Here is a 12,666-nt window from a genome sequence, read left to right on the forward strand (position 1 = left end):
CAGATTTATGTAAGAGCAGTATGATATTGGCAGTTTTATTTCAATTCCTTTTTTTAAGATATGTTTCTGTGTGCTGTCTGTTAATACTTTTATGTAGATGGTTTTACACATTGTCTAATGTATTTTTAATGATTTTTAATCTTTGTCCAGAGGGATCCAGCTATGGGGCAATATATAAATGTAAATAATAATATAATTTAATTATGTCCAACATGGAATTTGCATATTTCACAGCAACCAAACAGTAACCTGGTTTGCACGTAACAGCAATCATGGGTTAATTAACTTATGAATTACCAAAATCTAGCAGGAGCGAGTGCACTGTCTCTCACGTGCTCCTCACTTCTGTCTTCAAACAATAACCTACAATCACCCCGTTCGTAGATCGTTAATGTGATGTCCGAGCCCAGAGTTAACCCAACAACACACCGTAGTTTAACAAGCCCGTTGTTCCACCGCCTATCCAACCTGAGGCTGCATTGCCATCTTCTCACTGAGGGCTCCATCCCAGAAGCTCCAGGACAGTGGCGGATGAAGCAGAGTAAGCTGCTTGAACTGAAGAGGCCTCTCTCATGAAAGCCGGAGCCAGCTAACACTGGCAGATCCAGGTTTTGGGGGGCCCTTGGGCAAGAGGTTCCCAATGGGACCCTAACCTCAGTGAGGCTACCTTCTCGCCACCGTGCTCACCTGTTGCTAATGCTCTTCACCCTCTTTCTCATCAGTGCTACTGCTTGATGGCTTGACAGGCAGAGATCCAGGGAGCAAGAAAGCAGCGGCGTCCACTGCTCCTTCTCACTATGACCACTGTTGTCTTGGCCAGAGCAAGAGGCAGGCGAATGAGCAGTTTGCAATGGTGAAGAGCAGGGGGGACCTTGTCAATGCACCCCTGCTGTTGCAGGACTTAGGCTGATGCGCAGCCATGCCTGCCTTTTGACACCAGCCCTGTTAGACACCCAGAATGAGCTGCAGCAACATTCAAGTCTTACTCCTATGAGCTTTCAGACTGAACTCCCCCACGGAGCTGTCCAGGGTGCTATCCACCTCCTGAACTGCTGCTGTTGCCTTGCTTTATATAAACTTACTTTGCTGAACCTCGACGTTGCCTTGCCTTGCCTGAGCCTGCTTTGACTTTGACTTGCCGAACTCTGGCCCTTGCCCTGTTTTTCCTTGCCTGACTCTGCCCTGCTGAGCACTGAACTCTGGGCACGACCCCCGTGCTTGGGCCAGAACTCCCACACGCTGTGGCTATCACTTGGAGGAGAACAAATTCAAAATAAATATGTTTGGTTTGTTGTCTTCACTGTATCACCCATGAAAGGAATAAGTAGAACATCGGCAGGATCTGAGATGAGTCCAATGTTTGTGTGATTAGAAGGCTTCCCTGCGGTTCTGTATCCACCTACCCCCAACCCCACACAAGGTGTCTCTGCCAGATTTGGGGCGATTCTCCACTCCCGCTTCACACACCCCTATGCCTCTGGAGAGGCTTTTCATGGGCATGGGGGGACACAAATAATCCTTCCTTAAATGCCCTTTATGGGACACACAACCTTTGTATCAGAACCAAAAGCCTAACTGTACTAGAGTGAGCAGGGGAAAGAGAAAGACAAGGGAAATAGAAAATAAGAGTTAAAATTCCCAGCAGGATTACGTTTCTTCTTTCTTTTGTTCAACAGAGAACCCCAAACCATATTAAAAATTACTTTTTGAAATTTCCCCCACAGTTCAATTGATTCTTCCAGAAACATTACTGATACGTCTCAATGTTCCAGATTTCACAAATGAACACCCTGGCCACAACCCAACACAAATTTAGATTGAATTCCATGCGCTGAAACACGTTCAACTTTGCATGGGATTGCGGTCACTCTTTTGGCTTTATTATTTCAATGATGGGACACCAGTAACAATTCTGAGATGCTTTTTCTTTGCTCACCTTTCTCTGGCCTTTGTTTCCCTTGGGTGGCATACTTTAACTGAAACTGAGTAGATGCTTCGGCTGAGGCTGCTGGCATTGCTTTCACAAAGAAATCTGCTACCGTCAATAGGAACTCCACACTGGCACACAAATATAGTTTGTCCAGGATTGAAACAACTTCACTACTGTTTTTATCTTGCTTGTAGTTGATGTCAATCATGACACTATCAACTTCACCGTCTTTCTTATCTATCATTCTGAAATATAAATGTACGGCCAAGCCAGAAAACAAGTTGAGGAACAGGCAAGCTAAAACAATCAATCTTTTAGCTTCAAATTTCGCTTTCATTGCAACCAAAGCTGGTGTTACATTTAATTAAGAGGTATATAAAAAATCATATTCAAAAAGTAGAACTTTAACGCTTGTCCAAAGAGGTGATGACCTGTCAGTGTGAGGAACGTAAGAAGAGCTTTATGATCTTGTAGTATCCACGGATTAACGGTGTGCTGTGCTAGGCAGTCCTTCATTTTATCCATCCTAAATCACCCACCGCTCAGCTCCCGCTAGATCCATTGGGATCTAGTATTATGAGAGAGGGAGAAAAATATTTTCCCCCTCCACTTTCTCTACACCATGCCTAATTCTGTACACCTCCATCGTGTCTCCAGGCAGTCCCAGACATTGCCATCTTTCCTCATAGGGGAGGGCACTCCAGCCACGATCATTTTAGCTGCCCTTTTCTGTACATTGACCCACAATATCCTTTTGGAGGTGTGGTGAGCAGAATCTTATACAGTAGGCCAGGTGTGGTCTCCCTATAGATTTGTCTAAGGGCAGGATGATCTTGGCCGTTTTATTTTCAATTCCTTTTTCTAATTATGCCTAATATGGAATTTTTGATTTTCATAGCAGCGGTGTCAATTGCTTTGTTTTCAGCTAACAGAACCAGCAATATCAGACACCCAGGAGCCCCTGTAGGGTGCTTGGAGCTTGCTTCCCCCCCCACATTCCCAGAGAGAACTCCTCAATGTTTTTTTTCATTTTGTTATTATTATTTTGGGATTTACCAATTGATCTCCATCCTCTACCTTTACCATCTACTTCCCTCCACTTGTGTGTCTAGTTTCTTATACTGCAAAGCCCGAGGGTGCGCCTGTGTTTTATTTCATGCACAGTATGTAGTCATGAGGAGCTCTAGAAGTATTCATAATCAGGCTTTCTAGAATCTACTGGCAAAAGATGATTTTTAAAAATGTAGCAAGATAGCTAACCTTGGGGTTGCTTTCTGGATCCCTTCTCTCAGATCGTCCAGCGTACACGTTTTCAGTTTAGTATTAATATCTATAGAGCCGTTTGAAAACATCTGCCCTGATGACATCATAAGATGCAGCCTGAGTTCTCCAAGGCGTAAATTTTTATTGTGAAGTGAAAGCTGAGATTTCTACAATATATATAAAAAATAGCCATGAGTGCCAAGGTAAAGGAATTGTATGAAGAGCCTGTAAGACGTGAAAGTGCATCAACAATCTCGGTTTTTACTATCTGGATGAGCACAGAAGTGGCATAGGAGAACATGATTTCTATTAAAACAATGTTTTTAAGTTTGCAAAAGGGAAAAAATACATCCAAATTTAATATTGCAATGCTCATCATAAAGGGAGAATACCAAAATTAGATGGGTAACCTTGATTCAGTCTCTTGAGTGTATACTTCTCTCTATTTCTGATGTTCTGGCCTGAGTGCCAAGGCTTAAATTGACAAAACGGCACCACCCACGTACAAGAGGGAAGAATCAGCAGGCTTAGCAGAACCCAGAGTTTGCAGAAGTGCAACAGAATCTGCTGAACACCCTACCTCCAATCAAAGCCACTCCCCACCCGGGCTAAAACGCAACTCTGCATAGGTGTAGCACACACCTGACTCATCCAATCCTCTGCTGTTAAAAAAAAAACCCAGAACAAAACACATCAGAATCAGTGTTCATGCTCCTGACTAAGTGTACTGGGAGAAGGAAGCATCCAACATGAGGTTTATTTAATTCGCTCTCTATTTAACTGATTCAAATGAAAATATTTTTCCATTTCAAGCTGTCACAAACCTGATCAACATCCGTATTGTAGAGAACGATGGAAAGTGATTCAAAGTTAAAGTGAAACTTAAGGGTCACATTTTCATTAGACGGAGCTTCAGAAATATCTTCCTCCCCTGAAGTCATAAGAGTACCTGAAATATTTAGAAATAAAAAATGTACATGTAAGACTGCAGCAATTTGGTACCTGAAGAACAATTCCGCCAACTCTGAGTGCAGCCATTTAATAATTAGAACTGGGTATAGAACTGCCAGAGAGAGAGAGAGAAACTAGAATTAGCACCCCACACAAGGTGTACACTCTCAACATTTTTGTGACTACCCTCTGCCCCTACCGCAGCCAATTTGTCAGGGCGCTCAGAGCACTTTTCCCAAATGCCGGATGTGCCCAGAGGCCCACAACGGTTGGGGACTGCTCCCTTAGTTTGTGCAAATTAAATTGTGAATGTGCCCAAAATAGATAGAGCAATGCACATTGTTGCATCCTATGCTATATTTAGGGAAGTCAGGAAAATAGAGATAGAAAAGAGAAATGACATATTTTGTAGCAAACAGAACAAAAGTGTGTTATTTGGGCAGAAATAGTCTCACAATATTATTCATAACATTTAAAATATGAAGCTCTTCAACAGTAGATTAGAAGCACACAATAAACTGATTTAAGCCTTCATTGTTATCTTCATGGATTTCAGAAAACTTGAGGTTTGCATGGATTAAGAAAAAATGTTTCTTAAAAACTACTTCACTCATTCCAAAAAAGAAAATATTTCATAGAAGTTGAAAAATGGAAAGAAGTCCTTTAAAAAGTGGGCAAAACTTTTCCCCTGATTTTCCCATTTTTCCCCAGGATGTCACAATTCTGTTTTACTTAGCTTGGGAGAATGGCCAAATAAAATGATTTATCAGAGCATAATTTACAATCAAAGTAGGTGAACTATAGGGAGAAAAATACCTTCATCAAGATCAGCATTAGTTTCACTTTTGCCCTTTTGGAACGTCTGAGCTTCTGGTAAAGTTGACTGTGTAACCCTTGAACTCGGGTCAGCTTCACCAAGATTTTCCAGCAAAATTTTCATGAGCAGCGTTAAGTCATCTTGACAGAGGGAGATCTGAAAAGTGTTCAATCCACATGCAAATTTGTGCAAATTCAGAAACTAAAGAAAATCCGATTCCGTCAGTGGGCGGATGACGGAATGAAAGGCACACAGGCCAAACAGATTTTCCACAGTTTGTACATCCCTACTGGTATATGGAGATAAGCCTAGCTACAATACAAATTCTTGGACTCAAAAAAGCTTCTTTCATGGCAAAAGCAGCATTAAGGAAATTAGCCACCCTGAGTTATTATTACAATCCCTGAGTTTATCACCGTAGGAATATGGATCTATCAAGACTTGCAAAGACCTTACCTGCATAGTCTTTAAGTCTCCTTCGATTGCAATCCCCGGGATTTGTAGATACCACGCTGCAGCTAAATTTCTCTGGACTGACAAACGCAGATTTACCGGCTGCAAAATTTCAATGTCTGGCTGGGAACCACTGGCTATTATGGCCCTGCGAAAGAAAGGTTGAAAGATGTTGGCAAACAAGCCAGAAGCATACGAAGGTGCTCCATATCATTGGCCCATCTGGTCAAGTACTACATCCTCTAACCGGCAGCTGCCCTCCAAGGCTCAACTCCATCAATCTTTCCCCAGCCCTGTGACATCCTTCCAACAGCTTGAAACCTGGGATTTCCTGCATGTGAAGTATATGCTCCATCACGGAGTTATGGCTTCCCTCCCGAATCTGTTAATAAGCAACTTAGGTTATGGAAGACCCAAGAACCTACAAGGATATGGAACATTGTATCACTTGTACCAGATATCCATATCATCATCATCATCATCATCATTATTTCTTCACATCAGGAAGATTTCAACCAAATCATAGAATCATAGAATAGCAGAGTTGGAAGGGGCCTACAAGGCCATCAAGTCCAACCCCCTGCTCAATGCAGGAATCCACCGTAAAGCATCCCTGACAGATGGTTGTCCAGCTGCCTCTTGAAGGCCTCTAGTGTGGGAGAGCCCACAACCTGCCTAGGCAACTGGTTCCATTGTCGTACTGCTCTAACAGTCAGGAAGTTTTTCCTGATGTCCAGTTGGAATCTGGCTTCCTGTAACTTGAGCCCGTTATTCCGTGTCCTGCACTCTGAGAGGATCGAGAAGAGATCCTGGCCCTCCTCTGTGTGACAACCTTTTAAGTATTTCAAGAGTGCTATCATGTCTCCCCTCAATCTTCTCTTCCCCAGGCTAAACATGCCCAGGTCTTTCAGTCTCTCTTCATAGGGCTTTGTTTCCAGACCCCTGATCATCCTGGTTGCCCTCCTCTGAACACGCTCCAGCTTGTCTGCGTCCTTCTTGAATTGTGGAGCCCAGAACTGGACGCAATACTCTAGATGAGGCCTAACCAGGGCCGAATAGAGAGGAACCAGTACCTCACGTGATTTGGAAGCTATACTTCTATTAATGCAGCCCCAAATAGCATTTGCCTTTCTTGCAGCCATATCGCACTGTTGGCTCATATTCAGCTTGCAATCTACAACAATTCCAAGATTCTTCTCGTTTGTAGTATTGCTAGGCACTGCATCCTGTTTAACCACCCACAATAATTCGTTCCATGTTTCCATCTGGAGTCCGCTTTCCTGAGGAAAGGCAATGTGTGTTAAGTGTACCCCAAACTCTTTCTAAGAGCCCTGAAGGCACAGTGTCGCAACCAATGGCAAATTCTTTGCACGAGCATTACCCTCTTCTAAAAAGGAAGCCAGCCACACTTGCTGTGCCCACAATGGGAATTCACAACTGTTCTCCACACTGCTGACACAGAGCTGAGCCTGTCATTTGGAGAGCATAATTTTAACCTCTCCTCCACAATCTTTGCAACAGGCTAAATCCACACACCACAAGCCTCAGCTGAGAGCTAAAAAGATTCTTTTATTGCTAAGAGATTTTCTAAACACATACCCTGAGGAGTATAAGACACAATTTCACCAAGCATATGAAATCTGGTAAGCATGCAGTTTCCTTGTAGGAAATCAGCGACATAAAAAATTAACAAATAAATAACTCAATGCATTTTGTCCATTTACCACCCAATATTTCACATGAACATTCCTCTAAAGCAGCCTTCCTCAACCTAGGGCGCTCCAGATTTGTTGGACTACAACTCCCAGAATGCCCCAGCTGGCTGGCTGGGGCATTCTGGGAGGTGCAGTCCAACACATCTGGAGCACCCCAGGTTGAGGAAGGCTGCTCTAAAGGAAAACTCTCTCCATAGGAAGAAGGCAAAATACAGAGTTTGGAAAAGCACAGCACTTGCTTTATGTTCCAACAATACAGTTTATTTCTGAGCAAATGAAAAATAAACTAGATGCTAGATTCGTAACACGCACATTTAAGGCAGCACTTTTACTTATGCCTATGAGAACAAATAAATATTAAACTAAACGAGTATTAAAGCTGAAAAGAAACCATAATTGGGCAGCAATCTCCCCTTCAACCTCTTCCATTTACAGTGAGTGCCCACACATAGCTGGTCAGCTGCCAAACAGACACCCAACGGGCATTGCCCTCTGGTACGGCTATTCAGCAATCACCTTGAGCTGCAGCCTTGTTTATGCGTGCAGGGCAATGAAGGACGGTCAATCTCCTGTGGCACAGGCAAGCATTTGCTAGCAAAACAACAGCAATAGCAACTCTTCTCCCAGTGGCAAAAATCCCACTGATTGAATGACTGAAAACTTGCAGGCTTTCAACACGGCAGCATGTCCCCCATTACACACACTGGTGTCCTACAGCACACCAGGAAAACCCCACCGTTGGCATTTCCATAATTGTTTTCCTATGGCCAAGGATTATAGCCAAGCGGGAGAGAGAAATGCTTATTATACCTTGAGATCTTTAAATGAGTTAGCTGGACATCCATTTTGTCAATCACAGGAGGATTAAAAGACGCTTTTCCAGGGACCAGGCTAAATTCATTCTGGACTCGGATTAAACCGAGATCTGCTACCAATACGTTGTAGGACACTGATGACTGAGGAATGACTATGACCGGAGCTTTCAGGTTGATGTCCATTGAAAGGCGAAAGCTCTTTTGAGCAAAATCCTTCATACTGGAAGCAGCCTTTTCTGCAGCCTGGGCAGTGGCAGCGCTCAGGGCTTCTTTTGCAGTTTGGAAGTTGTTTAGGAAATTCTACGGAAAGGCAGAAGAGTTAGCGTCACAAACTAACAGCAGTCCATGCAGCAAAGTTAAGAATAGGTCTACCAGTAGTCAGCCCCAGACAACTACATGTTGCCTACAAGATGTTTTAGCAAGATGTAGCAACTAACAAACTTCTCCCTGTTTTCATTTTTTTGGTGGCAGGTCGAAGATTCCTGTGCCTGGAAACTGAATTCCACCACCACCAATAAGTGAGGCGAGAAGCAGGACTTGGAATTTCCCTCAGGCAGGGATGCAAGAGAATGGTACAAGTTCTGCACACCCAAAGGGAACTTTGGACTTGCATTTCTAAGGCTCGGTCTGGAAAAGCAACCCTCCATTTGAGAACCATTTTACTTTAAAAAAAAATAGTTAAAATGCAACACAAATGAGAAAAACAATGCCATCTCTTACCAGTAGTGACATGAAGAATTTATGCAGATAAACGATCTGAATGCAGCCCACCTTCAGGGACATTTTACCATCTACCTTGGACATATCCATGTAAGCTTCTCCCTCTGTAGCATCTGGATAAAGTGACATTGCAAACCGGAAGACTTCATCTCCCACTATCGAGACAGTCTGCAAAGATCACATTCACCATAGTTACATTCTTGTAGACTTGCCTTCTCCACTTCTAATGCATTTATTCTGCCCTTCAGCTAGAATAGACTTCCAGAGTGGCTTACAAAGATCAGCAGTAGGTCAATCCCTGCCCCCAGGTTTACAATCTAAAAGACAGGAGCCAAAAGGGAAAGGGTTTGGCAGGGAGGTGGGAACATGGGCGTGAGGGTGCTGTCGCACTTGTCTCCTGCTTGTGGGTCCCTGGTTGACAGCTGGCTGGCCACTGCGTGAACAGTGTGCTGGACTAGATGGACCCTCGGTCCGATCCAGCAGGGCTCTTCTGATGTTCTTATAAGGCAGAGAAAAGCAAGCTCAGGCACTAGTTCCTAGTTATAATTATTTTCTTTCTGGCAGGGAGGGGCAAAGTGAGTGCCCTGCAACTACTCCTTCTTTAGCCAAAGGACGGGCCCAGGTTGCTCTCGCCTATGCCAGGATGTTCTTCCTGGGAGACAGGCAGCGCGGCCTCCAGAAGGCCCTAGGTGCCCCCAGCCAACAGCAGGCACCAGAGCAGGCTACACTTCAGCTCTGTTGTGTAACGTTTACATTTTCCGGACACGATTCCATTGGATCATAATAGACATTTTTAAAATAGGAGGAGCTACAAAGGACATCATAAAAAATAAAGAGCAAGTAAAGTAAGTTCCCTATCTGTGAACGGAACGTACATGCTGTTCAACCAAACTCGAGCCAAGATCATTTATATATCTCTCTCTCTCTTCTGCAATTGCTGCACTCAAAGTGCATTCACAACAGATGCAACTCCTGAATGAAAGTCAGCCTAACCCATTCACCAGCAGAGCGTCTCCATCCTAGCAAGCCAGCATGCTTAGCCTGGTCCCTTACTTCATATCTGTGTTCATCAGGAGTTTCTGCTGCTTTTAATTCTGCTTCTATTGACTTTCTTGAACCGGCCCATGATACACATGGGACTCGCAAGCTACAGTTTAGCAACCCTGTTTCTCATATTCACCTTTTTATGAACCGTCTGTGGATCCACATTTGTTATTATGAAGTCCTGAAGCCTGGCAAAAACTTCTGTTTCTTTTGCCTTTGTAAAAACAGATGCCTCCATACCTGGCCAGGGGGGAAAGCAAAGGGAGGGAAATTCAGCATTTCAGTACAAAGCAGGATAAACAGCAGGCTGCTTAAAGAAAGAGTGCTTCATTATTCTATAATTAGGAGTCCTCTCTTGCTATTTGGCCCAGTGATTGGAAGCATTTCATCCTATAGCAGTGGCAAAGCTATGGTGCTGTGGATCTGCACAGCACCTGAATACAGGGCCACTGTGAGCCCCATGTAAGCCACTCTGCACTTGCTCCAGAAGACTAGAATATAAATACATCAACAATAGAAAACCATTGGCTTGAAGTCCATAAAATTACACTAACCTCTTCAGTACACTAACATCCTCAGGTAAAACTAATCTATTAATCATTAATTGGCCTCTCATCCATCCAAATTACACTTCATGAAAAAGCTAATAAAAATATTAATACTACTTCTACCATTTCAAATGACAGAAATCCATTTACCCTGTATTCGGATATCAGCAATGTTACCCTTCTGATCACAGACCAGTATGTTGAAGGCACTCAATTCAGCAGTGAGCTTCAAGTCAAACACATTGTCCTGGGCTGCTGGAACAGGAACTGGGGAGAAGAAAGACTTCAGTAAGAATGCAAACCCTAACACAGCATTAGTTACACCCACCTTTGTAAGAAGAAAAAAATGCACACACTTTCCCCACAGTTTTATATGGGAATGACTCAAAGCCAACATTAGCACCCCCTTCCAAGCCATGTATCTTAGGAGGCATTCCTCTAAACCTTCATGACGAGTTTGGGAAGGGGGCGTAGCTCAGTAACAGAGCACATGTTTTGCATGCCGGTTGCAGGTTGAATCATCTCCAGGTAGGGCTGGAAAAACTCCTGTCCAACACCCTGGAAAGTAGTTGCTGCCAGTCAGTGTCGACAAAACTGGGCTAGATGAACCAAGGGTCGCAGGCGGTGTAAGACTGCTTCCTCTGTCCTTAAGTCAATTATCAGTGTCAGACCTGCATGGGCCTCAGTACTTTTTTCCTAGTCTCAGCATCCCCAGCTAGATGTAAAGTAGATAACACAATAACCAATGGTGGTTTAAATAATCAACAGTTGGTTATTTAACCCACCATGGGTTATTGTGTTGTGTGGAGGGAGCTTTTTCAACAATGGTTGGTTATTTGGCAGAAATAACCAAAGCTGTGCAGAGTTGGCTATTTGAACCACCATTGGTTATCATGTTGGGTGGACGGCACCATTGGTTACTTCCTCTGCCACTGTCTGTTATTTCATCAGCCACAGAATTGCAAGGCAAGAGCGGTCGAAGCAGTGGCTGCCACTCTGGTCCAGCCAGCAGGATAGATTTTTGGCAGCAATGCCTGATGAGATACTAGGTGGAAGACGTGAGCAGGGAGAGAGGGTGGGGGATGAGTGAGTTAACTCAGCATGGACTAATAGTCAACTCAACGCTGATTCTAATTCACACCACGGTTGATTATTACAACGTTGTGTGGAGAGTACCCCCTAGATAAACTACAACTGAGTTGATTATTACCCCACTATTGACTAACGTGTTGTCTGAATGCAGCCACTGTAGAGGAAAAGTGCCAGGTGCAAAAAGAGGAAGCAGCACCAATCCCCACTCTTGGTGATTTTCATTAGGGGTGTGCACGGACCCCCCGCTTCGCTTCACTTCCAGATCCGCGATTTGCGGATCAGGCCGCTCCGTTCCGCCTATGTCCACTCCGCTCGCTCGGAGCTCCGGATCCGGATCGGAGCTCCGTTTCCCCCCCCCCCCATAGGCTTGCATTAAGCTAAAAAAGTATACAACTTTTTTTCTGTTAAAGTTAGAAACCTCAAGTTTGGCACCATGACACCTCATGGAGGTATACACACGCATGCCAAGACTCAAGGCAATCCCATCATCCCCTGATTTTTGGGGAATTTATGAAAACCGGGCACCCCATTCACACCCCTTTCCATAGCTCCGTCAATTTGCACGTTAAAAATCTCAAACTCGCCACCATGATAGCTTGTCCAGGGATACATAAGCACGCTGAGACTCAAGGCAGTCCCATCATCCCCTGATTTTGGGGGAATTTATGAAAACCGGGCACCCCATTCACACCCCTTTCCATAGCTCTGTCAATTTGCATGTTAAAAATCTCAAACTCGCCACCATGAAAGCTTATCCAGGGGTGCACACGCACGCCGAGACTCAAGGCAGTCCCATCATCCCCTAATTTTTGGGGAATTTATGAAAACCGGGCACCCCATTCACACCCCTTTCCATATCTCCGTCAATTTGCACTTTAGAAACCTCAAACTCGCCACCATGATAGCTTGTCCAGGGATACATACGCACGCCAAGACTCAAGGCAGTCCCAGTGGCAGAGCCCGGTAAAGGACCAAGGGAGAGGGGGGCCTTACCTGCCTCCGTCCGTGGTCCATCGCCGTCTTCAATTGAGCCTGCGGTTCCACCAGGAAGTCCACCAGGCTTCCTGGTGGAACCGCAGGCTCAATTGAAGACGCCGACGGACCGCGGACGGAGGCAGGTAAGGGAGAGGAGGGCGTGGAGGGGGGTTACCGGGCCCTGCCGCCGTCGCCGCATGGGCGACAGCGACAGCGGCAGGGCCCGGTAAACCCCACTTACCTTTCCGGCGGAGCTCCGGATCGAGGTGAAGGATCCGCCTTCACCTTGATCCTCTTCGCCACGCTCCGCCGGCCCCCCAATCCTCTTCGCCTCCGCCTTAAG

General features: G+C 44.7%; 1 protein-coding gene across 2 annotated transcripts in view; it reads right to left on the reverse strand.

The window, feature by feature from the left end:
• Window positions 1-12,666, reverse strand: part of VPS13C (vacuolar protein sorting 13 homolog C) — a 109,122-nt gene that overhangs the window by 41,148 nt on the left and 55,308 nt on the right. For both annotated transcript variants that reach the window (XM_063142480.1, XM_063142478.1), the window contains 9 exons: window positions 10,407-10,523; window positions 9,845-9,948; window positions 8,665-8,832; window positions 7,940-8,244; window positions 5,418-5,562; window positions 4,961-5,117; window positions 4,018-4,142; window positions 3,191-3,360; window positions 1,937-2,175 (listed from right to left, as the gene is read on the reverse strand). In XM_063142480.1, the coding sequence (XP_062998550.1) occupies window positions 1,937-2,175; window positions 3,191-3,360; window positions 4,018-4,142; window positions 4,961-5,117; window positions 5,418-5,562; window positions 7,940-8,244; window positions 8,665-8,832; window positions 9,845-9,948; window positions 10,407-10,523 (1,530 nt within the window). The remainder of the gene's footprint in view (window positions 1-1,936; window positions 2,176-3,190; window positions 3,361-4,017; window positions 4,143-4,960; window positions 5,118-5,417; window positions 5,563-7,939; window positions 8,245-8,664; window positions 8,833-9,844; window positions 9,949-10,406; window positions 10,524-12,666) is intronic.

Source organism: Elgaria multicarinata, chromosome 16, assembly GCF_023053635.1.
Source record: "Elgaria multicarinata webbii isolate HBS135686 ecotype San Diego chromosome 16, rElgMul1.1.pri, whole genome shotgun sequence".
Taxonomy (NCBI): domain Eukaryota; kingdom Metazoa; phylum Chordata; class Lepidosauria; order Squamata; family Anguidae; genus Elgaria; species Elgaria multicarinata.